Genomic DNA, 27,153 nt, shown 5'->3' on the forward strand with positions numbered 1-27,153 from the left:
GCTTGCAGGAAACTGCTATATACGATCCCAGAGCTTGACTATATACTTTATGCACTTGCCAAGAGTGTGGTTGCCAAAGCAACCTAGTTGTACTGCAGCTTAAAAAGCTTGCTTATACTTTAGACACACAATTCTGCAGAGTTCCACAGTTTTGTGTGTTTTTAACCACATCCACCAACTCCAAGGCAGCTACAAAAGCATTACCTGAAAGCAATGAGGTGAAAAAGTAAAATAACCTACAGTGATACTACACCGAACAAGCTGAATTAAAACTGGACTTTTTCATAAACAGGACATGTTGAATGCTCTTTTGAATACTACGGACTTGGGCAAATTAAAGAAAAGCTGGAATGTACAGAAGAGTTAATGTTTAACCAGAGTACAAAAGCTTATCCTTTTTTCACAGAAGCAGCATAATATTACAGGCCACCAACAAGTACAGACCCCCTTTCTTTCAGTGAGTAGGAAACCCTATGGGCAGCACAAAGATGACCACGGATGCTGTCTGTGCAAAGACATGGAGTTTTAGATAAGTTATTTTTTATTCCTTCAATCTGAATTGTCATTCAGGTTGAAAAGGATGTAACACAGCATCATCATAAACAATTTCTGATAGTATTCAAATTAACTGAGGAAATCTTATTTTAAACCATTTCAAATTTAAGTGACAATTATCTATTAAATAATGTGAAGTGTAAGAAGTTTGAAATGTTTCCAATAAGAGGGCTAGGCAGCATTCTCAGTATAGTCCTATTTGACCCCTTCTCAGGCTCTCTTCTTTATGATTACTAGCTCACTGTCTGCTACGTCATTTCCCTGTGCACAGTGACATCACTGTATGGGAACTGAATGAATAAAGGAACTAGTTCATGAGTGTCCAAGTAGTAGATGTTTTAAGAGCAGAGTTCTCTTTTGCTAAGATTTTACATTAATCTTTTATATCTTTTGAGGCATAAAAGGGTGGCTTAAATTTTTTCAGGATGGATTTCATTTTCTTTGTAGAAAGCAAAGAGATGAGACTTTGCTGTCTTGAATTGACACGCTCAAGTTTAAAAGCAGATTCAATATCCATTTATAACAGCCTTGTTTGTGGGGTGGGTGAGCAGATGAGGACAAAGGTATCAAAACTCAATTTACATTTAAGGGAATGGAATTGGATTTAGTTTGACAAAGGTATTAATGAACAACTTAAACAATATTATCCCTGATATTCTGACCTTTGTTGACCCAAGATTAATGGTAGTAATGGATGCAGCAGCAGCAGCAGCCGTTTTCTCTGAAGAATCTGCAAGGTGAAGGATGCTCCACAGCAAAGTCACAGAAGACATGATCATATGCAAGATAGATAGGATCCCATTGCGTGCTTCAATCAAGTGCTTCTGATCTACATTAACCAAAAGCTAGTGGATTTGAAGGGGAGAGAGGAGGAAGAGTATTAAATATCTATTTATATAGCATAAGTAAAATAGTGTAAATTGAGACTTAATAGACATGGAAGCTTTCAGCCTTAACTCCTTTTCAAATTAGTAATTCTTATAGTATGTACAGCTTTTGAGTCTATTAAAAATAATAGTTAAAGAATCTTTTGAGTCAGTTGTGCATTATCAAATGCATTCTGAACACGTGAGGCCTCTTGTCTACAGCAATCAATTTCGTATCATCTGCCTATACCTTTGCAAAACAATTATTTCAGAATTTTAAGTGTAACTAATACTCTAGGCAAAATTACTTACTTGCACAGACAACAAACACTTTTCAGTTACTTTTAAATGAATGGAAGACAAAGGGGTACAAGAACAAAAAAAAAGCCAAAACAATATTGCAGAGAGAGTAGGACAAAAATTTTCTTGCAGAATCTGGGCCAAATTCTTAAAGAGACTATGCTCAAGAATATCAGATCTAAAAATATTGCTTGAATAAAAAGACAAATTGTGAATATACCAAAGGAGCAGAAAGAGAATGTTTTGACATATTGCAAGATGAACACAGTCCAGCCAGAAAGTAACAGGATAGGCATCAGTCTGGGAAGTTCCACAAAACAAAGCCAGCTCTAAAAAGTGTCATTTTAGAGGTCTGAAAGTTAAGGAATTCCTACTTTAGCTATTTCAGGGTAACAAAAAAACCCCAAAATCCAAAAGAAACCAACCAAACGAAAAAAATCTAATACTATTCTCTTAAAAGTACAATTAGTAGAAAATTGTTTTTCTGTTTGAGATGTGTATATTATCAATAAAAAACATACTTACAGCTAAGACAATTTATTTGCTATGTTTCCCACTCAGGTCTTCACATTGCTAACATAATCACAGTCCTGAATTTGACACGTACTGCATAGGAACTTCTCAGACACCCAGATAAGTTTACCTGATGATACTGCGTAGATGGATCCAGGAGGCAGTAATGAATTATTGTTGTGATCCCTTCTAATAAAGTAAGAACCATATCTGGGGGAGTGACTGATGCCATCCAGAGAGGCCTAAAATAAGAGATTGATTTTTTTTTTTTAAAATGGGTTAATCTCATTGTAAAGCAATTCAACACAATCAAACGTGCTTAAAAAGATTATACACCTCTACATATGCATACCTATTATCAGATAATCCTGTTTCATATTTATACTGCTGAATTAAATTATCCAAGTTCCTGCAGAGCTGAAGAGTCACTGAAACAACCACCCTTTGAAGAACTTTTCCCATGTAAGGCAACGTAGAAGTGATAAGGCCAATCCACTGGGGATGCATTTTACAGGCACAGTGCTGGTGTAAAGCTCGTATCACTGCGCAGAGAAACATGCCTTGGCAGGTTATTGGCTGGGAATGTAAATACTGAAGAGACGTCATCGGCTGCTGGGGACCAATGTGCTCCAAGTCCGTTATGACAAAGTCAAAGCCCGTTTCATTTTCCTCAGGCACAGTCATTACTCTGTGTTCCAGCACAATCAGCCGTTGAAGTACTTTTAAAAGCTGCGACTGTAGAGTACTACCATTGTCAAATTCATCTTCAGAAAAATTTATAAGGCTGTCTTCAGAGAAACCTTCTTCTACAGCCACTATGTTTTTTCCAGCCATCTTTTCACTGTGCCATTTCTGTGCACTGAAGATAGAAGACAGCAGACAATGCAGGATCACTTTCTGAACCTTGCACTTGGACAACATGTCTGAAATAAAACTAGGAAAGCCTTTTGCAGAGCTTTCTATCACTTTTGCTAACTCAGCAAAGAGAAGTGTCAGAATTTCTATACTCATCATTTGCATATTACGGTTTCCTATTAGATCTTGTGAGGTTACTTTAACATGAGTTGGATAGTGGCTCCGCATATAGTATAAACACAAGGAGATAAGAATTTCTATGTACATAGAGCTCCGAAAGTTATGGTTAGAATCAACTGGAATGTGACTATAGAAATCCTTGCCCATAACAGATATTCGATGCCTGGCTAGAAGATTCTGGAGCAACGAAAGCTGAGGAGTGTATGCATTGTTGACACTGGTAGTGGAGATAGCGCTTACAAAAGCTGAAGGATTTGTTTTCAGAATTGCTTTAATTGCAGAAAAAGCGTACAATGTCCTTGAAGAGTCATACAGCTGGAGATAAAGCAGCACATGCTGATACAATGGATGGATATTAAAATTGGGAGATTTCCGCATTCCTGGGGACCCCACATCACTTTCTATTTCTGAAATTTCTCCTTCTCCACAACTGTACCAGTTTTCTAAATCAAGACCATCGCTAAAGAAGACGTTTGTTTGCTTAAGCTTTTCTGTTTGTGCTTTCTTCTTCTCTTCATCTTTCTTTTTGGCTATTTTCACCTTAGGTTTTGCACCTGGTTGCTTACCAGCCTCTTTAACAATTGTTTCTTTTTCTGACATTTTTTCTGGTAGCTTTCCTTTAAAGCTGAACTGAATACTACTGTGGCTTCGCTTTCTGGACTTTGATTCAGTGGAAGCAAGAGCAAGATCAGAGAGGGATTGCTGGCTTTCTGCAATACAGGGTGAAGAGTTATTTCTTGAAATTTCATCTCTTAAGCTCTCAAGTCCAGTCTCAGTTGAGGCAGATAGCAATTGGGAGCTGTCATTACTAAGCAAACTACTCCGGCTACTTTGGATATTTTGATCTTCATTTTTTGCCACCTCTACGGAGTTATCCAAAGGACTGAATTTACATGAAGTATCTTCAGAGTGTAGATTATGTTTAACTGGTTCAGCCTCTTCTCCGAGACCGCTTACAACTTTGCATATAAGATCTGTAACCACTTGTTGCACAATTTCATCAGGTGAGTCTTCTCTGAGAGTCTGAGAGCTATCTTGAGCACTCAGGCTTTCTGTTTCCACTTCATAACTGATGTTGTCTCCAGTAGATGACTGAGAACAGCCAGAGTCAGAACTCTGCAGTATTTCAACTTGATGGTCAGGAAGGTCAAAATCAGACAGAACCATTGGTATGGTCTCACTGCTGGTACTTAACAAGGAAAGTCTGTCACTCAGAGGGTTGACAGTCAGACTGAAGTTCTCCATTTCATCCATAGCAAGTTGTTTTTCATTACCTTCTTTAGGTATAATAAGTTGTCCTTGGCTTACAGGCACATGGGAAAATGCTTGAAGAAAAACACACAAAAAAATTATACACCTAATATTTTGTTCTTCAGAATAAGAATATAGAATTAAAATTTAGAATTTAAACTATTATTGAGACTTCAAATTATAAAGGCAGGGTAAATAGTGCCTTTCCACTTCACAGCAGAAAGAAGAAATGTTAATATGCAAATGACACATTCACATAACCAAAGCAAGATTACTTTAGCAGTAGACCTTAGCAAAACAACATAATTCTCCCATGAAACCTTATGCAGTCTTATCTGCTTGTGTTTTCATAAAAAACAATTATTAGCATGTTACTAAAATTGCACAATAGATGCAAACACCTTCAAACCTTATCAGTATGTTTTCAGCCAGCCCCACATCAGCAGTCTTAATTCATAAAAGCATTTCATTTCTTGGTTAAGCTTCAAACCATATTTTTAAGTTCTACTGAAGTTCAGTAAGACATAAGAAAATGCTCTGCACTAAAATACTTGCATATCATCTTAATTTGAGAACAATAAAACTTGAACAATACTTGGGACACCCAAACTTGAATTAGATAAAACATGCACAAATGCACATACAAGCAGTAGCTATTCCAGCACTTTGTTTTGCGAGTTACCCTCAAAAATTTCTACTACATTTTTAACGTTCATGCAAATACCAAAGGAGGACATTAAATAAGGAACTTCCTACAGTCTTCTTGTGTACATACCATCAGCACAGCTAAACTTCTGCATAAAGTGCTTTTCATTTTCTTCTTCAGGGTGATAGGGAGATTTAGTCCAGTAACATTCAGCCTGTACTCGCTGAACAGAAACCCGCTGAGTTTTTGGATGGAGAAGCAGTAGGAGCAAAGGTTCAAGAACTCTTGCAATATCATGTCTTTGAAGCACTTGATTTAACCAGGCTTGTCCCACTGACCATGTAGAACCATCCAAGCTATTAAGGCTGTCCAGCATGATAAACAAAGATCTAGAACAGAAAGAAGAACGAACCTAGCACAAATTCTACACTACTCAGAGAATAATCCCATTTTAATCTGATATATGATACATTTCAACATGTCAGTGTCTTCTCCATATAAAACAGCATTTTCTTTGGAATCCAAACTTTGCAATCTGGAGTTTTATAATGAAGAAATGGCCAGGAAGAGCTAGTAATAAAGTCAGTTAAGACAGCTGCTCTAGTAGTAGCAGTCGTATAGTCAGTTCAAGTATTTGTACAGCTACTAGCATAACAAGCTTTGGTTGCCTACTAAGTGCTAGTGCAGTACAAAAAGATAAAACTTTAAAAGCCAATTCACGCAGATGCATGGAAAAGAGAGGATAACTTATTCAAAGATCTTTTCTTCAAGAATGGAGTGAAGAAATATACTTGACAATTCAGCACTTCCTACTGTCATTATATTCTTCTTTTAATAGTTTTAGCCTTTAGAATCCTTTCCAGACTTGGGGAAAGCAACATAAATATTGGACTCTGAATTTTACCAACTGGTTTACATCCTCCAGTAGTACATGTTCATAAGCTCTTTGCTGTATGTACAAAATTTATCACCACTTCTACAATGAGTGACAGTATCAAGCCAAAGAAATAACCTTTTTACTCTTCTTCCTACAGCTAAGTATACATTAGGAAATCTAAATAAGCACTTTTCCACAATATTTGTGCTAGCTGAGGAAGACTAGTTCAGAGTCCGAATCCATCAGTTTTTTCTAAGAAAGTAGTCTGATACGAGAAAACAAAACAGAAATCCTCTGCTGCTTGCCGTAAATGACACCTTATGTAAAACACACAGATTAAACAAAAACTTTCATATCTTACTGCTTACTTGCAATTTTTTTCTTAAGGTTTCTTAGCTTTACTGTTACTTCCCATTGTCACGTAATTCACTTCTGGGTTGACTTCTCTCTCCTGCTTTTGTTATTACCAAATCACAGCAAGAACTCAGATACTATATTCAACATACACAAATATTTTAATCACAGTTATAGTCAAGGAATCATGTGACCATTCCTGTCCTACTCTTTACAGCTACCAGAAAAATTTACAGCTTACATAATCATCACTGTGAAAACAATTTTGTCTAACATGAATTCATTTCTTGTCCTTCTTCCTTGCTCTCACAGTTACACTGTAGTTCTCCAATTTCTAAACACTCTATGCTGCCAGTATAATGTAGTTAAAGATTTTGAAGCAAAATTATTTCAACTGAATCATGCTTGCAATCACCAACCTGTCAAAGGTACGGCCAAAGGAAGAAGACTTGTTAATATGAAGGTCACGGGTCAGATGCCATAGCACTGCAAACTTTGCATGAGCTTCCATTCTTACTTTCTGTGGACCAAATTATAAGTTAGATCTATCAGAATACAACAGTCTCTGATAAGAACTGGAGAAAAAAAAAAAAAAAGATGTATACAGCATCTCAAAAGATATAATGAAATTATTAAAATAAACTTTTTTGACTATGAGTTCAAATTCTATTTTCTAACATTAAAAACAGTAATTGGCAACAATAGGTCTCTGAACAATTTAGCAGCATGAAAGGATTCTCTCCCATCTTGATCTTGGCTGCCTTAGTTTCAAAGTTTAGCTTGAAAAAGTTTTAAATACTTAATGTGACAGCTTGAACAATACTTATTTTACTCTCACAAATTGTGCTGTTTTCAGTGAGTTTATCTATAGGTATCAAGGCACTAGAACAGATTATGAAGAGAGAGCAGGAAGAAACATGCAAGCTTTTCAATATGAAAACTCAAGCATACAGAGGCTGAGAGAAGAGGCAGACAAAGAGAAATTTTTATGGAGAGAGTGTCTGGAATGATGGGATTAAACACAGTATCCATGGAAATAAGGGAATGAAAATAAGTTGGCTAGAAAGACACACAAGAATTTTCTAGCTAGATACAATGTAGATAGAGTTCATCACTATCATGCCAAATTTAGCTCTGGAACTTAGTTTTATTAGGATAAATAGGACATGCTTACTGTCCAAAGGACTTCTAATGACTAGTAATAATATGCAGAATATTTAATGGTGAAAATGGTATTAAAGTAACAATTCTTATGCCTTTATCTCTTTACTGTGGCTGATCAAGGCAAAGACTTATTCCAGCAAAGCTGTAAACAATAGTAAATGCCATGCTATGATACAAATACATGGGTACATGTATTAAAAACAGCTTTACCCAAGAGACAAAGAAGCTACTAAGCAGTTATAGGGGTGAACAAACAAAGCACAGCAATCAGGACAGTTATACTGAATAAGACATCAAAATTACTTTCAAATGCAATCAGGGCTTAAGCTAAATTACTAGATGATAAGCAGAGACAAGAGGATGAGGATTTTCACTTGTTTCTTCTTAAAATATATGCTTATAAGGAATGAACAGTAGGTATATTTACCTTTAATCAAAATGAGACCAAACTAAAAACTGTTAATACCACTGTGACAATCTGGCATACTTCCAGACTTAATTTACAACATACAGCTTAAGAAGCTTTGCAACAGCTAATACTACGAATATCTGCCACAATAACGAAAATTGTAAGTAAAAGCTATAAAACCTGAAAATTACAGAAAGGATGCAAGACAGATCACATCAGATGTAAACTTAAAAAAAAACCAAACCAACCAACCAACCAAAAAACAAACCAAGAGAAACAGCAGCATTCTGGAAAGTAAAGCAAGCATCACATGTATTTAGAAAAAATATGCTTCTCAGGGAAAAAAAATCCCAAACACAACACTGCTGCAAAACATATACAGTTACACAAAACAATTCTCTAACATCTGCTGAATAAAGAGTGAAAAAAACAATTCTCAAACACATACAGATGATTCCGTGTAAGCCCTTGCAATCCATGCTGGGAATATGTAAGAAATTACTGTTTTCACAGTAAGGTTGGCAGAAATGAGCGAGTGCCACATCCAGAGTCACAGCAGTTCACAGACCAGCCTAATGAGTGAAACTATAAATCATAGCCAGTTTTATCAATATGCCAAGCTGTGAGCTGCAGTGATTGACAGACTGGCTCACAGTCACTTTTGTTGACCTGGTTACTCTCTGGTAGAAAGGCAAGAAGGTAACTGCTTCTGAAGTCACACAACCATGAGTTGCCAGAGCACGTAAGGAATTCCCTATCATTCATTCCGCTGGGGCTGTGAAAACAGTTCATATATCTAAAATTTAAAGCACTACAAAGGCCTCAACTCAAATGTCAAATTGACAGCCTCTATCTGAAACAAATTTCTAGGGGAGAGGAAAAATTAAAAGTACCTGTCATGGCAAGTAGAACACCTTCTAACAATAGTAAAAGCTAGGCATGTGCTTTATGTATTGGGAAGCAGAGCGTAACTTTTGATAAGAGATAAAATCCCCTACATAAGTCTGTTGCTGAATGCTGAAAAGCCCCTGTTGTCTAGCATGAAACTACAGAGGCTCATCACAGATCTAAAAGAAATACCGTTTGTCAACAATCTGAGTATCTGCCAGCTTCAAAAGATTTTGAAAATACTGCTTTACTTGCATTAGCTAAACTGGCAGCAAAACAGAAGTAACCAACAGGATAGCCAAGATCCCTTCTAGAAAACAGCCAACAGTGAGGTAAGAGACCTTTGAGCAGCAATTAAGAAGGAGAAATCCAACAAGCTGGGTCATGAGCAAACATTATAACCTGTGCTAGCAGAACAGGAGACAGGACAAGTGACAAAGTAATAACAAGAAACAAAACAGAGTTATCAGAGGCAAAGAAGCAGCTCTCTGATCACTTGAGAGGTTCTGCTCAAATTATAGTCCGTGGCTTTTGACATGAGACAAAGATGGAAAGACCTTCAAGAAAAGAGCAGCCTCAGCGGCGTACTGCAGAGAAATACACAGACATCTCACAGCCCAGCTGCCACGTCGGTCAGAGCAGAGTAGGCAAGCACATTTCCCACCAAGAAACAGATGCACAGAAAACTGGCAGTTACTCTTAGAGCAGTTTATTAGTTGCCCTCTAGAACTGGCAAACATGGCAGAAACAGTCAGAATTCAAATCTTTTAAGGACAAATAACCAGAGCACAGAGGGGCCGCATGAGATTGGAGAAGAATTGTACAGAAGCCTCTTCATCAGAAGTACCTAGTTATTGCAAGTCCTCTGCTTCCTAACAGGGGAAAAGAATCTCACAGAAACACTTTAGCTGGAAATAATTAGCCGAGACAAGTGTCAGAAGATGGAGCTCAAAAATACATAGCACAGCTCTTGGGACCTGGAAATAAAATAAAAATCTTACTAATTATGAGCTGCTCTTTTGTCTTAATATTTACATTAACTCTTACAAAAAGAGCCAGAATCACATAATACATAAAAATGGTCAGAAAGACCAAAAAAAATCACTGCTGCTTAGAAGAGAAAGGGAATTAAGGCTGAAGAAGCAAATTAATAATATCAAATGCAGCAGACTCATAAGGATGTGTCTCACTGAAAGGGAAAGGAATTGAAAACAGATCTCAAACTGTAAAAAGAAGGCAGCGACACAAAGAGAAAGGCAGTAAGGACAGCTCAGCTGAGACAGACAGAAAAGAGAAAGCAAAAGGATAGAACGATAAAGGGGACCACACATGACTCTCTTAAAGAAGCAATCCAACCCCACTACCAAGAAAAGCAACAGAGACATGGCAACAACAATAACCTGGCTGGTGCTCCTTCTCCAAGTTCTGTGGAGGAAAGGAAGCAGAAAGTCTAGATACTATATTAGGACAAATGATTAGACAAGATGCAAGAATTAGGTGAAATAGGAAGGAGCACGCCAGAGGACTGAACTACAGTTGGTTAGGACACAGCAAAAGAAAGTGTGCTTAAGTTTGATGGAGCTGTACAGGGAAAGAAGAGTGGTTAGGACAACTGGAATGGAATCTAGAAAATCTATATTCAATTACTACCATATTACAAACACTTTTCATAGGTTTGTGAAACACCAAGACATCACGAAAACAGGCCTCAACTACCGCAGACATAAGGTTAAGGTTTCTTGCGAGTGGGAATATAGGAGAGCGTGGCAGTGACAGAGGGTGGACAAATCTGATGTTCTGCATCCAAGTAAAAGATAGGAGTATTTTTAATGTTTGAAACAATCAATGTAAGGCAACATTTTTTCAATATTGAAGGTATTTATGCCCTCCTCTGAGGTACCAAGTACTTTTTCTAAATATATTTCAATAGTTATATACTTAACTGAGCTTTTAGTAAATATATGAACAACTTGCCTTGTCTCTGTGAGTCAGCTGCTGACTAATAACATCTTCACAAATGCTCGAAGATGGAACGAGGTTGTGCAGCTGGTAGAAGAGCTCCACACTCTTCTGATGATGCTGAGGAGTTCCATCACCCAACTGGTCCCAAAGAGTTAAAGCTATATGCTTTGTACATGAAAATAAAAGTTGCAAGATGCATAAGCGAATGAGTATCATGCCTTGTTTTGCTCTAGGTAACACTGAGCTCTATGCAGTGATGGGAGACTTTACATCTGATGACACAACAGGCAATCTATAAAACTGTTCCTTTTTGTTTGTATGAACATAAGGAACTGTTTGAAACACTGCAATAACTTGCTACATAAAAAATTCCTGTTAAGAGTCAGAACTCACAGGCATCTCCAGAAATAAATTTTCATTGAAATATAATTAACTACATAATATACCCTGCTGCTGATTATCTTTTGTAAATGATTTCTTACATCATAAATTACACAAATGCAGAGACTGTGGTTTACCAGAGTCCTACATTATGCACATCTCTGTTTCATACCTTTGCTAGTTAATGATGCTATTCAATCAGGTTTTATTTATATTTTAAAAATACTCATTCAAATAAGGCTTTTCACCCAAGCAGTCAGTAAGACAATCACAGTGGGAAAACTTACTGTGTATTTTCACTCAGAGTCTAACACAGGTTACAATTGTTATCAAAACACTCAGCAAGAAAATTTGGTTCACCATATCAAGGATGGTAAAGTGGCTAGGACTGTCAGTCTTCACCAGCCAGGAAAACAAGTGTAAAGAAAACAGCAATGAGACACTGCATTGTACCTTGAAAAAATCTGTCTTTTCAGCCATGTATCTCAGATTGCCTTGTGTAAGAGGAGGTCTGATGACCACAGCCACTCTTCCCTGGTTAGGGCTAAGAGGCTGAGCAGTTTCCACACTGTTTTGATTTTCTCCAGTGACGAGAGCAACAGATTGAGTCAATCCAACCAAGTCCATCACAAGGGAAATAGTAACACCCTGAACACTGAAATCGCTTGCTTGCTTGCAAGCATTCATTAAAGTCTGTAGCCACAGGGGAGGCTGTACTTGTTCACAGTCTGAAATAAAAATCACAGACGATACATTAATTTAACAATTTTAAACATTATGAATTTTTCCTCTTATATCCCATACCCATATGCACAATTGTCTTTTCTCTTTCATATTTCAACCTACTTGTTGCATGGTTTTAGGAAAACGTATGCAGGGGAAACATCAAGAAGTATCTATCTCTATATTTAAAATAATCTAATTAAAAATGCAATACTGTATCATTTCAAACATTTAGTAACCAAAAATAAATAGGAAAATCTGAACAAGGAAGAGAAAAAAACAAATTTTATGGAAATGCATCCAGATGATTTCATGTTTTAGACAAAACCGGACGTTTAGTAGTTTGCACATCCTTTCATTCACTTTCCTCCTTCAGGAAATTCTTGACCACCAATAAAGTCTTAACATTGTAGCTTGTAGTCTGGAATAATTCTGTAGTATTTTAAATATATATAATAGTATTATATACATTATATGTTATATACATATTATAATATACATACAGAATTATTTACATATATCATTCATATATACAAACCAAGTTTATACTGACAAAAAAATATAGAGCTTTTCCTGGCAACACTTTAAAAGTAAAAGTATCTGAAAATTGATGTTTTGGGTGGCAGAAACTTGATCCTATTAGATCATACTCTACTTTGACTGTAGGTGGTTGTTTTCCCCTTCTTACCATCCCCTCACTGAATACCATACACTGACTTGATAACGCAAGTGTCTGTCTTTGAAGTTCACAGTCAACTCTCCAAGTGAATAATGCACCCTTTTATTTTGGAGGTATAATTTTTCTTAAAACTTCAGAAAGACTCTTATTGATAGTGTTCCTAAAATAGGCAAATGCTTCTAGAATCAGACACAAGTGAAGAAGTGTTATTTAATAGGCACAAATACAGCAACTCTTTAGAATTAAGGGAAGGACAACGCAATTTCTAATTTATATCCACAATAGTTAATTTTGCAATGTAAATAGGAGCCTAAATATACCTAATAATTCCACATAATGTTCTAGAGTTTACAGATATAAACATTATTCTGAGCTTGACTCAGTTGCCCTTTTAATTTCTTTAATTAAAAATAGCATGCATTTATCTGAGAAATTAAGCCTACTGCAAAAATTAAGAACAATTATGTTCTATTAATATCACATTAATTTGGCTCCTTCAAATAAACAGACTGATGACTGTCACCGTTGATTAAAGGCAATTGGGTCACATCACTAATGCAACCCATCAAAAACATGTTCCAAATGTAGGAACACTTCAATAAAAACAGCCTCTTCTGCAGTACAAAAACATATCAATAGATGAAGAAAAGGCTAGTGTGTGAATTACGGTTAACTACCTTCTCCCATTCTCTGTTCCACTGGCATTCTCTGTTACGGGAAGCAGGACTCTCGGGACAGCTATGCATCCCCATTGCCATCACTATTCCCATCCGCCCCGCCATTCTGTACAACAGATGTTTGCATCTGAAAAAATCCCTCCCGTTGATTTCAACCACCTACAATTTCTGCTTATTCCTCAAAGTCACACTGTTTAATAGACTGCAAATGCAACATCACAAATGGGAAAGTTCAGGTGATGAACAAGCAACGCAAATCCAAGACATTTAACAAAGTGAAAAGGATTCCCAGAATCACTGCCTTCATATAAGGCACATACTACTCAAGCTCTACAGGCTTTCTGCTTTAGAGTTTACAAGGCAGCAGTAATCAAAACTGTTATATCCACAGAAAAGCAATAAGTAAACAGCTGATTTTTAAAAATATTTTTAGTCTTCTGCCACAACACTCATTTGTAGGCTGCTAGTGTCTGGAAATAAATAAATAAATCACATTTTTGAGGTCATGCTATAGAAGCAGAAATGTCCTGTGCTAGATCTTTTACAAAAGGTAGTACACCTTTAGCATTGCACTACCCTTAATGAATAAACAGCTGTAACCAAGTCGCCTTCAACTGACATAAATATCTGATATGTCTAGATCTCACAAAGTCAAAGACATGCTCTGCTCCTGGCTGTATAACGTCAACGCATCTTAAAGACTACAGGAATAGAAGAAGCAGTCAGGTTAATTTAAACATGGTTGTTTCCAAAAGCCAAAAAAACTTATTCATCTCCCAGCAGTGCCCAGTGCTTAGCCTTTAATAGATTTTGAAAGTTGTGGATAAGAATGAAAAGCTGCAACAATGAAATTTCCTAGAAAAACTAAAATCACAGAAGACAACTGTGACAGTAGCCAAAATTACTGTAACTATTTCTGCATGCTCAAAGCATATCCACCATGGTATCATTTTAAGGCAGCAACTCTCAAGCTACAGACCAGAAGTGGAACCAGAATTAGAACTGCAACTGAAGAATTTACAAACTGCAAAAAGGATTGTCTACGTAAAATGTCACATTTTCCAGTAATCCAGAACTGCCAACATTTTAATCACATTTCTGTATCTGTATCTATACACTTCACAAACCCCACCATTTTTATGTTGTTTTCTAATGCAACTGTAGCTAGAAGAATTGTTTGCAAGAACTGTTCCTTTAACAGGAGCAAAGTAAAATTAATTAATTTCTTATCTGGTATGATTTTTATTGGACAGAAGCTTATAATTTCCATGCATTGCACAAAGTGATCAATGTGCACATCAATCCAAAATTGCAAAAATGAAGCTAAAAACATACTTGATGTCAGCTGTAACTATTACAAAATATGATAAAGAAAACACCGTGGAACCATACAGTAAAGAGAAACATCTGAAAATCTAGATTCTACTCTCAGGCTTCAGTTTGCATAATTTATATTTGTCACCCCAATATTAATTACTGTCAAAACCCATGCCAGCAATATTCTTAAAATTCATGAAAAAATAGTGTAGTTTCCAAAAAGCCAACCAATTGATACAGAAGGAGACTTACATTTCTGAGAGGAACAGCAAACAGCAACACCCACAAAGCATAAATACTATTACTTTCAATTTAAAAAAAAAACACAAAAAAACAACAAAAAACAAGCCAACCATTTTAAAAGCAAAGAACAAAGAAGAGTGCAGCTTACCAACTTCAGGCTTCCCAGGATGTAATTCCGAAGTACGGTTTCCTTCAGCAATATAAATGGGAAAGCTCGAACATTCAAGATACAGCTGACAAGCAGCAATAAAGGCAGGAAGGTATTCTTTCGGTGTTTTTTTCTTATTTGTTTTCTTCACCTTGGCATCAACTTGTGATTCTCTGTCCCATTTTGTGGTCTGTCCTTGCTCTCTAGAGGGGTCTACTGGCAGCTCTGCCCCTAAGGGCTGAGACAAGGAATTACTCTGAATGATATACAGGTTGATAAATCTGGTTAAAAACTGTTGGACATACTCCAAACAGCACTGCATTGCAGTCTTTTGGATCGTTTTCCCACTTCGAGTTGCTGTCCCCTGTGTCATTATGGAAGGAGGCTGTACAATGGTTTCCTCAGATCCCACAGTTGATGCTGTCTCAGTCTCTGAGGATGTGCTACCAATAATAGAAATGCCAGGTGCACTGTGACCTTCATTCAGTGCTCTATCAATGTCATCAGTTGTATCTGCCTGGTATTGTACAAACTCAGTGAATCCACTTTCTGATGATCGACTGCTTGGAGGATTTTCACCATCTTCAAACACATCATTAGGATTTTCAAGTGAAACTGACGGCACCTGAGTGAGATGAAAGTTTAATGATTGTTCAAAATGGGTTACCTAGGTCCTAGTGAGAAAATATTTATTTGCTTCTCCATTTGAAAGCAACAAATTTATTCCACAGTTTTAAATCTATTTATATGAATACATTTTATGCAAAATGATGTTTGGTGTTTCAGTAAGCTTGCCAGACCTATAAACTATTAAAAAAAGCATGGTTTATCAAGTAAAATACTTTAAATATTATTACTTTTAACATTTTCTTCATGTTACAATCATGTCTATTTTTATGAAAGAATGTTGAAATGCATAAGCACGGGTATTATTAATTTATACAGCATCATAAACCAAAACATTCATACATCAAAGAAAACCCCTCACTTCCAGCAGGAAGCAGGACATTGAACTATGTTGCTTACGGTCACTTTAGCTACCAAGATTCTTTTAATACTTTAGATTTTAGCATGTTCTACAAAAAGACAAGATATTTATCTGTTAATCAGAAACTGCTGCAGTCATAAAGGAGTAAAAAATGCCTGCAGGCAAAGGAGACAAAAAGGAGATGTCAGTCAAGAAGAATGGGAAGACTTGAGAGAGCAGGAAAAGTATACACTTCTCTGATCATGCTTTTGAAGTTTCTACTGTACAAGTAAATAATCACATTAAATATTAAATTATTTTAACCTAATAACTGTCTAGATATAGAAGAACCGAAGGTTCTACCGTCTAGGTAGAAGAACCAAAACTATTAAAGTTTTGTCTTATTAGGAAGGCAGGAACAGTGTCATTTAACATTACAACTATAAGTTGTCAAAACACCTTAAAAAAGTGAACTGTGGAGCTGTAAATAAAGAATAAAATCTTTCATAACCTAAAAAACACTTTTCCCACTTCCATATTTATATTAATAAAGCCAGTTCAATGTCTCAATAAAATTTATGCTCTTTGACTTAAGAAATTGTCTATTAAATGTGGATGGAATCTTAATTCAAGAGGGATATATGGTACAACTTTAACTAACTACCATCTTTCTTTTTATACACCAATCCCGAGGTTTGGAAGTTAGGGATTTCTTTCAAATACAAAGTTATAATTATAAAAGAAGAAATAAACTTTCATTTAAAAACTACTAACCATTTGCAACTTGAAAGAAAAAAAAAATCCTCTCCTAGAAACAAGCAAGAAGAGTTGCTCCAGCAACAACAGTTCTTCATGACTTATTGTGCGCCTTAACTCATCAGTTCAGAATATGCACAAATCTAATGAATGATTTCTACTCAAAAAGAACCCACAATGACTTTCGGGGCTGCTCTAACCTCCCATAGTCTTGTTGGTAACTGGTAGCACAGTCTCTGTTTCCTGGTGAGAATGTGAGGTGAACAGGGAAACAACTTAAACAGAAATGCATGGATCAGTGGGAGTAAATGCAGGTAAAGAACATGCCCACATACTTCTCATCTAGCTATCTTACCAGCGATGGCAGATGTTGCCCAAGATCTAACAGGCCCAGAAGTTGTCTTGCTGTCTGACATTCTAATCACTAGCAGTCTTAAATACAGAATTTGAGCGTAATCTAAAAATCTGAATAACTTTTTCATGAATAAATAAAAACAGAGACATCATTATATATGATGAATTACTTTACCAGAGATGGAGTAAGAAAGAAAATGAAAATTTGTTTGAGATACTAACACAGGAGGCAGTGAAAGCTATGTACTGAAAAACTTGGGAAGACATAAAGGGTAACCCTGTATCATAAAATACAACATAAAAGATATATATAGGTAATTAATTTCACTCTCTTATCAGAAGGCATGGCCGCATATAAGTCGGTTGTAATTGAAAGAGAAAGGCTGTTGAAGGTTCAAAGGGCAACATAATTCAACCAAAACAGGCTTTATTAAAAAAAAAAAAAAGGCAAAAGAACAAAAAAAGGCAGGTATCAGCTGGATAGAAAGAATAAGGATAGGATCCTGCATAAGAGATGGAGTCCTAATGGACAAGGTGAACATGAGCCTGCAGCGGACACTTCTGGTGAAGAGGGCCAACCACATACAAGACCGCATTAGCAAAAGTATAGCCAGCAACTCAAGGGAAGTGATTAGTCCCCTCTGCTCAGCAGTTTTAAGACCCAATCTGGAATACTGTGTCCAAGTTTGCACTCATTAGTAGAAAACAAACATTGATGTACTGAGTAAGTCCAGTGAAAGGAAAGCTCAGAGAATGGGATTTGCTCAGTCTTAAGAAAAAGAATGCCAAGAGTAGGAAATCAGCTCTGCTTTGAGCAGTGACCTGCGACTGTCACTTCCAACCTAAATTATTCTATGATGTTCCTCTAGTTTCTTCAGCTGGAGAACAAGGATTTCAGGGCATGTCACCTAACATACCTTACAGAGCCATGGTTGCGTAGACCAAACTAGACAACGTTAAAAGAGAAAGAGAGAGAAAGAGCTGCTGGCTGGTTTGTTTCTTCTATTTCTTTATTAAATGACTCTAAGAATTTAACAGTGACAGTAAAATAACTGATGGGTATTAATCTGATGCACATAAACTGGGTGAGCGGAGAATTTACATATGCCTGATACATAACCAAAAAGGAGAATTCTTCGAGTCCAGTTATATTCTACATGATCAGACTCCTGAAGTGCATTACAGCTTCAAACCTTAGTTGATTAGCTCATTCTTAGGCCCTGATTCTGAAGTGATTTATACATGTATAATATTAAATCTAGATAAAAACTCTTAAGAATCAAGACCTTTTACCACAATGAAACACACGATTATAATTTCTTTTGATGATCCAAGTTTCACATGTACTGTTGTATATTAAACTAAATCTAATCAAAGACTTATGGGTGGTTCAGCACAGACTTGGAAAGCCCACTTTTCCTTTCCACACAAAAAGAGTTTTTCCAAGATGCTGCAAAACATAATCAATTACCTTTTTATTTTCCCATTCTTTGATGGAGCTGCTGTGTCCACTAGGAAGCTGTAGGATACCATCTGTACCAGCAGATAGCAACGGAGGTTGAACCTTACTAAGGATCTTCGAGCAGAGTCTGAGAGAATCAGTAAGCTCAGACAAGTGCAAAGTATGAAGATGGCTTGTCAATGCAGAAATCATCCTGAGCAACAGCTGAGGCAAGTGTTCTGTCTGTATTTCAATGTAAGTCTCCTAACAAGGTAATAGTAAAACTCATTAATTGTAACACCAAATTCCACCCTGAAACTTATTTTCTATAACAGTGGTACCTATCACTTGCTTAACTGTGTTCTAAACATATGGAACATGGAAAAAAGAAAATTAATATCTTAATATCCAAGAATAAGAAATACATGCTTTACTTAAAAAAAAAAATTACAAAATTAACTTCACAGTTGGGTAACCAACAAATAAAAATATATTTAGCTCTTTTTCAGAATTTTACATCTAGTTCATTACACAACAAACACATTACAAAACATAACAATAAGGCTAAAGAATGCTACTACTATTATTTTAATAACCTTAATATAAAAGTTTAAGAATGAATGATAAACAAGTTTAAGAACTAAAGGGAAAACAGGCTGATTGCCATACCTGACACAGCACTCTCATACTTCTAGTAGGCTTTGAAATGAGAAAGCAAAGAATTGAGGAAAGACAGGCATAGAAAAACAGTTCCAATAGTCTTTGCTACATTAAGCAATACCAACAGAAAAAGAAGATACATCTTATCATGACATTTAAAAGAGCCTTAAAAGAAAGCCGCACATCTAAACTAGCATATCAAACTACAAAAGACTACACTTGTAACAAATACAGTGTAGTTTTAGAGAAAAGAAATCAAAGACAGACAAAAATTTTCAGGTATAAGCATCATAAAACCCACTTTGGTTATATCCAACCAGTCTATCAAGAATCATAAAATAAAACCAAAACTCCTTCTAAAGGTGTCCACCAATTTATGGCAATACATTTTCAGGAAAAACAATTAATAAAGCAGCTACAGTATTTCTGTAGACTATAAATATACAGAATCTCAGTAGTAGCAATGAATAAAGCAATTCTTACCAAAGAAACTATATCCAACAAAAAATCCACTAACAAGCAGAAATTTGTCAGGGGTAACTCAGATGGCTCACTACCACCTCCAGGCCCAGTTTGAAGTCTGGCATGTAATGTCCTCCTGCAAAATTCAAACAGGGTTTCACGACATTTTTCCCTCCCCCTTACATTGACCATGTTTCTGTAACTTAATGCAAAGCTGTACACATCAGGGATAATCCCTATAAACAAATAAGCAACCTCTCATTTTACTGTTAAGTAGCTCATCCGGCCCCATTGCATGCTTTCAGAAAAAGCAGCAACCAGCCTTTCACTGTAAATCAGTCTTCATTCATAAAATAAGGAAATTCAGGCTACAGAAAATTGCATTTGTGACTCCAACATATACAGCAATATTTATTAGTATGAGCACCAATAATAGAATTAAGGGATAGTGTTACTGGAAGCACAGTAATTTTGAAGAAATCTAAACCCAAGGCATTAAGCACTTGAGATAAAGCCAATCAAAAGTGAAATAAAAGTCCCATGAAGCTTTAAAGCATGCAAGAGGAAAACAAAACAAGCTCTTCTAAATGTCCACTTCAACTTCAGACCGCATTGTTTCACTATTTACAAGAATTCATAATCTCATGAGTTTTATTGCTGAGTGAAGTAAGAAGGAACACAAATCCCCTGTGAAATCATGTTGCAATCTGACAATATTAGAAGCAAAGGATATGAACAAAGGAATAATATTTTGTTTCTCCAGTTCATTTATTCTGTTGTGGGTGGTGGTAAGGGCAGTGTCACGTTTTCAGCAACAGTTAGTTATGCTAATCCTTTCGCTCTGTTTTGGAAGGATTCATGAACATGTATGCCAGGACTGAAAAAAGGATTTATTTGGAATAATAGAAGCATTACAGAAACCAAGTCTGAAACACTGACAGTAAGTATTTATCAAAAGATTCTTAAGAGATTTTAAAAACCATGTTTAAATTGCATTCTGTCAGTAACCTATGTTTGAAAAGTAGCACACTACTTAACCCACACCTCCACTGGGTTACTGTATCTCTTTAATAACAGATAATTCTCTTCATAAAACTAGCAGCCTGTTTTACAGTTCAGTGAAATGGTCCCTTTGTGCAAGCCATAACACAAATTCTTTTTCACATTCTGTGCTCCTACCCAGAAAGATCTACCATTTCATAAATTACTCACAGATCTGTTCAACTGTAATACCTCATAAAGGATGACTTGACTTCAACTCACTGAGCCCCTTATCAAAAATAGCTTTGAGAGAAGGCTCAATAGCAGTGAGCAATACTTAGACAAGAGAAAACCCTAGATACAAGGAATCCTATTTTTAATTTTTAGTGGGGGAAAATCATAAGAAAAAGCCTAAGACAAATTCAGAGGGATATCCAAATCACTTTAAAAATAGTAACTGTGATTTAGCAATCAGACTAGATGATATAAAGATAACTTACAAATTCACAGTATAAAATCAACTGGTTATGTTTTCACTTAATGGCATATCTTTTTAAACAGTAATACAATAACTTACATAACACGGCAGGTCATGTAGGAAAAGAAAAACCACACACCATTCTCCAGATTCCATTTATTTATTAATAAGATAATCTGGTATCCGTGTTTACAGTAACATCTATTTATACATAGAGAAATTCTCACCTGCTTGTTAGTTGGTTGTAGACTGCTTTCTTTACTTTAGCAATTCAGTCCAATACACAAAATTAAGTCACAGACATGTTGGAAGGGATTTCATCTAGTCCAACCTCTCACGCTGAGCAGGACTGCTAAAAACGCTAGATAAATTTATCCACAGTTTTGCCTAGCAGAGACCTGGAAATCTCCCAAGGAAGCTCCACAGCCTTCCTGGGTAACCTGTTCCACTGCTGCACTATGCTCCTAGCAAAGCTTTTCCTAAAGTCCAACCTGAAGTCCCGAGCCAACACTTGTTGTTGCTGTCCCTTGTTTTACCATCAGCCATTACCAGAAGTATGGATGTATCAACTTTGTAAACGCCCTTTGGGAAGCCCCCTCTTTGCCAGACTAAACCAAACTCATCTACCTCAGCCTCCCATGCAGTACGACTCTGATCGTCTCAGCAGTCCTCTACTAGAGCCTCTGCAGTTTCTCAACACTCCTCCGTTACCAGTGTGCCCAAAGCTGGATGCGATATTCCATATGTGACCTTAGAAACACTAAGTGAAAGGAAAAACAACTTCCTTTCACCTGCTGACCACGCTCCCCCTAATGTAGCCCAAGACACAGTTTTCTTTACTTATGACAGCACACTGTTTGCTCATAGACAAATCAGTGTTCAAATATCTTAATACATTATTATGCTATTCCACAAGCAATGAAAAAAAAATTTCTACAAATTTCATGTGAAATCCCTACATCATCTATCCCTTGCCACAGCAACAACCCCTGCTCTCCTGTGGTCCCTTGGTCCCCCTCCCTCCCATTAATATTTGGCAGGTCTCCCTTATTTACTATGTTCCTTCCTGCAGCCCTCTTTGCCACGTACAGGGCTCTCACACTTTTTCTTCCCTAAAAGAGCGGGGCAAAAGATAACACATTCCACAAGTCACTCTGGGTAAAGCTGACGGGTTTGCTAGACACCCAATGAGTAATCCTGTACTGGACAGAGAGAACAGAACAAACTATCTTTGAGATCACTCTGGAGTCTTCCCTTCAGCAGAGGAGCTAATTCTGTCTCTTGATTTTACCCAGACACTGAGTTTGTAAGAACTCACATTGCTGACACCACCAATCACATCTGATTGAAACTGGCCAAAAGATCAACGTTAAAGGGATGGGGAAGAAAAAGACTTACAGACTAAATGATCACATTAGACTAAGTTCTTTGAAGAAAAAAAGCTTATAAAATAAAAGTCATCTTCAACTTTACACATACAGAGATTAAGTATTATAACCTACCTACAACATTCTTCAAACCAACGAGCAATGTAATCCCACATATAATAAGGCTCAAAGGAATTAAAGAGAAGATTGGCAGTTTTAATCAATTCTGCTGTTTTCTTGTTTTCTCTCAGTTTGCTGAAAGAAAATAAAAAGAACATTTTACATTTTTACACTTCATTTCCCAGTTATGTAACTACAGTTTACCCACTGACAAATTATCCTCCCCTGATCCCTACAGTGGTTGTTGCGCTAGGGCTCAGTATATTGGCAGGCTCCTCATATCAATGTCTTTTCACAGTTGCTAGATTTCTTCTTTATCCTTTCTTTAGTATTTGCCTACTAACCACATTTTTAATAGATCTGTTTTCCCGTGATCATTCCCCTACAGTTGTTTCCCCTTCCCCAGCTTTGAACTCGCTTCTTCTCTCCACCTTTTAAGATACCAAACTCAAATCTTGAAACTCTCTTTATCCCCCTCTCTAGCTGTCTTGTAGCACTCTTCATTTTTACTCTGCAAGAAAGCTCATCACTCCACTTTTTTTTTTTTTTTAGAACACAGATGTAAAGAATGCCACAACTAATCTATACCACTGACATACTGACTTCCAGCTGCACCAAGCAACCATTTTTTGTCATGGATAAAGAATAAAGCATATGCTAAGTATTTAAAAAATGCTATAGCCCTTCAGACCTTTGCATTGATACAGAAGTTGCAATTAATTTCAATGGATCCTGTATCATGAAGAAATCAGGTCACAGTCCCACAGGCTTCAGTGTCATAGTTTCAGCAATAAAAAGATATATTATTTAATACAAAATACATTATACTTATTATTCACCTGCTGAGCTGTGTGTGATCTTTGTTGAAAGAAGGTTCTGCCTGAAGCTCCAGTTCTGCTTTGCACTGTGTATACAATGTTCGAAACACTTCAATCAATACATCCTCTAGGATGGCAGGGCCTATAGAGAAATACCACCAATCACAGTCTTATGCATTACAGCACCACTAACAGTCCACATCTGAAAACTATCCAAATCATTAGCTAGCTTTGGTTACTGAAACCATAAAGTTTCTTCTGTTTAATTTCATAAACTACCTCAATTTCAGAAGTTTTTTTGCATTCCAGAAATACACAGGCAATTGTAATGCCTGGGAGTATACAAAGTACAAGCGGAGTTCTTTTCCCATACAATGTGTGTACAATGACAGCTGGATAGAAACACACCTAGTTCAAAAGCTATGCAGTCACATCAGTATAGCCCATGTTCACGCCAACACATCCTCTTTGAGGGATTATTAGCTCAGCAACATGTAAATGTGACTACACGGATTCCTGATCAAAGGTAGCTTTCAACCAAACTGTTTCAAATATCCACCCATAAGCTAGCTCATGCTGTTATCATATGGAAAATATATTTTAATTTGAGCATCTTCCATAATACAAGGTAAAATATTTTGAGCATCTTCTTTCCTTTTAATTTGAGGCAGGTTTTCTTTAATTCCAGATATCATCTGCAGGATATTTTTTGAAATAGTGCCTCCTTCAGATTTGAGCTAAATCTCAAGTTTGAAGAAAAAAACAAACAAACAAAAAAAAAACCAGCCAAACAACCCACAACCTTATTTTGAAAGGAGTTCACAAAGTGATCCTGCTTGAAATATCCTTTGCTTTTTTCTTGCTTTCTCCTAGCCTCATTGAGCTGCCTTCAGTGAGAACGCGCTTACTAAGTAGAAATCCTATTAGCATCTTCCATCTCAGTTTACTGAAAGAATCCTCATAGCTCTGCTTACTTCATGAAATCTGAACATACACATTGCCTCTGAAAATTTAAACTGACCCCCCAAAATCACAAGTTACCAGGAAGATGACAAATTCTTGTCAGCTATTTTGTTCTTTGTGGTCTGTCTTAACCACTTCAAGTTGTACTCTTTAATTGTTGTATTTTTATGCTTTTGTTATCCCGCCCCCAAATCTTAGGATAGACTTCAAAAATTATTTTGATTTTTTTAAGTCACCTCCAAAACTGTTATTCCAAAGAAAAAGGCAAGATATCCAACACTTAATTGTTGTAAAGACTTTTGCCTCATCTACTTTTGTCCCATACTCCTCTGCACTCACCTAAAAAGTGCATTTAAACACTTTAAACAGGGGAAAGAAAAAATAAAAAAAACCACACATAACCCCAAACAAACCACCCACAAAACAAAACAAAAAATACTTGCTTCCTCTAGATAAATTCTTCTAAAAAAACCCCCGTTTTCTTGTTAATCTCTCTCATCTCTATGTGTATATTAGAAGAAAGAGCAGATTATTCCCAAAAGCAACAGCTGAGATTTAAAACAGTGAAAGTCACTATTTGATTAAAGGAATGGAAAAGGTCCAATCTACATTTCTTCAATCATGCAGTCAGTTCTGTGACTTTAACTTACAATTTCCTCCATTGAAAGTAGAAGAAATTGCATTTGGTAAAAAGTAAATATAATGAATACATTAAACTATTAGCTTGTAAGATCTAAGAAATATAGCTAACCTGCCAGTACTAAGAATACAGCTTTTTCAATTTGACCAACAACAGAGAAAAATTCTCAAAGCAAAACCATGTAAAACAAGCTAAAGACTAGCAGTAATATGCAGTAATATGAAAATTACCTAGTTCAGGCTTATCCAGCAAACTGATAAGAATTCGAAAAGGCTTTAAGTCTTGCATTAATGTGCTTTCTTCTCCATGCCCATTAACTTGTAATATTCCAACCATTGCCTACAAAGAGCAAAAGCATATCGGGAAAACAAAAACAAAACCAGAAAACAGTTTTTGAAAGAAAGATGCAATAAAAGCTGCATATACAGGGAAAATTCTCAGTAGCGGAGACCACTATTTCATTTCACTGCAGTCCATTCTCTCCATGCTTAAGTATTCTCTAAACTTTGCCTATGAGAATATTTCTGTGGAACAGAACTTGATAACTTGTATACACTTAAAGTCAAAATAAAATATTATAAACAGATATCAACTCAAAATTTTGTAAGAATAAAAGAGAAGACATGAAAAGTGATGAAGAAATTGTTTCAGAAGGTAAAGCATATAGATATTAAGGGCTTAATAAATAATAATCTGTCCATCCAGGATATACCGACCTATGTGGCAGAAAACTTTCTTGACTAAGTTGACTAGATAGCAATGACAACTTCAAAACAATTGGGAAAACTGAGTTTCTAAACTGAAGCAGTTTAGGGAATGAGATGCAGAATTAAAAAACGCCCAATGAAACTGCCACAGATTTTGCTTAGTTTTCTCTCTGTGGTTGGCTTTGCTGTCTGAGTTGAAACTAGTTTGTTTCTTTTACAGCTTCTAAAAAAGGAGGACAAAGAAGAGAAAGAAGAGAGATGGGAAAGAAGAGAGGCAGGAAAACAGGTTCGACCTTGCTATATGCTATAAACCAAGTATTATCATCCAGTATCCTGAAAGAAAAATCTTCTGTACTTGAATACGCCTTTAGAAGGTCAGAATTTTCAGTACATTGTATCAATGAATAAGATGGGGGTGGACTGGATAAAACAACACACAAAGAGACTGCTAGGGAAGAAGGCAGAAAGAAGCAATGCTTTTGAAGTCTTTCAAAAGACAGCAAATGGTTTTAGAAGGCATAAGCAATTTGTATTATGTAGAGCAAGCCACTGATTTTAATATCCATAAAAAATTTTAAAGCAAAAAACAAGTGAATTATCCCCATTATAAAAAATGGCCACTCTCCATTCTACTGTAGTAGCGCCTGCTACCAAAAAAAAAATCAAATGGACTATATCAGCTCTCACTGTTGTTAGTCATTTCAGACAGAAAAGCTTTAATGACACTGATTAAGCTAGAAAGACGGACAGATTTAAAAGAAAGTCCATAAACTAATAACAAATGCCTAGATGTTCCTAAAAGCTCACCACATTTTGTATAGAAGGTACGTGTGAAACTGTATCTCATTCAGGCCTCTCCGCTACACTTGGATAATTTCTGAATCATCTTCCATGGGAGGCAGAAGGGTGACAAGAGAAGGGTGAGAGAGTGCCAACGAGGTCCTTGCTGCACTGGAATTCTGGGGTCTCTTCCTCATCAGTAGAACAGCAGATCTCATTACCTCCAGATAAAACTGAAAGTGCTAGCTCTGTGCTGGATATCAGCTTTAAGTTGTGATGAGCTAAATATTCTTGTGTCAGCTACTAATATTGGAATCCCCACTCTCATTCTCATATATAGCACCGCAATTCTGACTGAACATTAGAAAAATCCTGACCTTATCAATTTGCCTTAATGATAAAATGTCTTCCTGATTTCAAGATCAGACTCACAGCATCTTGAAAGGCATCCGTATACTTTTAATTACTGCGAGAGAAGGAGCACAGTTCTTGCGGCCAGGTGATCTCAGCTCCCTTAGCAAGGCTTTAAGGGTCAAATAGTTTGACTGCCGATTTGCTCAACTACTCCTGACTGCCAATGGACAGCAGAAAAGACATTCCCCTTGCCTAGAGGGGAGGAAGACCCTTCTTACTCAGACCTTCTGAGTACTATCTGATCAAATTTTTCTGCT

The 27,153-nt window shown here is 36.5% G+C and overlaps 1 protein-coding gene across 10 annotated transcripts in view; it reads right to left on the reverse strand.

Moving 5' to 3' along the window:
• DOP1A (DOP1 leucine zipper like protein A) overlaps positions 1-27,153 on the reverse strand; it is a 67,703-nt gene that overhangs the window by 17,404 nt on the left and 23,146 nt on the right. For 8 of the 10 annotated variants that reach the window (XR_015708848.1, XM_087777020.1, XM_087777019.1 and 5 more), the window contains 14 exons: positions 25,226-25,334; positions 23,414-23,534; positions 22,590-22,709; positions 19,650-19,764; positions 19,176-19,205; positions 18,537-18,770; positions 14,989-15,613; positions 11,655-11,929; positions 10,833-10,985; positions 6,817-6,917; positions 5,296-5,555; positions 2,587-4,594; positions 2,365-2,476; positions 1,218-1,400 (listed from right to left, as the gene is read on the reverse strand). Coding sequence is in view for 9 of the 10 variants with exons in the window: in XM_087777020.1 (XP_087633146.1) it covers positions 1,218-1,400; positions 2,365-2,476; positions 2,587-4,594; positions 5,296-5,555; positions 6,817-6,917; positions 10,833-10,985; positions 11,655-11,929; positions 14,989-15,613; positions 18,537-18,770; positions 19,176-19,205; positions 19,650-19,764; positions 22,590-22,709; positions 23,414-23,534; positions 25,226-25,334 (4,446 nt within the window). In the remaining variant the exon portion in view is untranslated. The remainder of the gene's footprint in view (positions 1-1,217; positions 1,401-2,364; positions 2,477-2,586; positions 4,595-5,295; positions 5,556-6,816; positions 6,918-10,832; positions 10,986-11,654; positions 11,930-14,988; positions 15,614-18,536; positions 18,771-19,175; positions 19,206-19,649; positions 19,765-22,589; positions 22,710-23,413; positions 23,535-25,225; positions 25,335-27,153) is intronic. The other 2 variants (XM_087777021.1, XM_087777018.1) reach the window with 1 other exon arrangement.

This window comes from Nipponia nippon, unplaced genomic scaffold, assembly GCF_047370975.1.
Source record: "Nipponia nippon isolate SJK-2023a ecotype South Korea unplaced genomic scaffold, ASM4737097v1 scaffold_4, whole genome shotgun sequence".
In the NCBI taxonomy this organism is placed as follows: Eukaryota; Metazoa; Chordata; class Aves; order Pelecaniformes; family Threskiornithidae; genus Nipponia; species Nipponia nippon.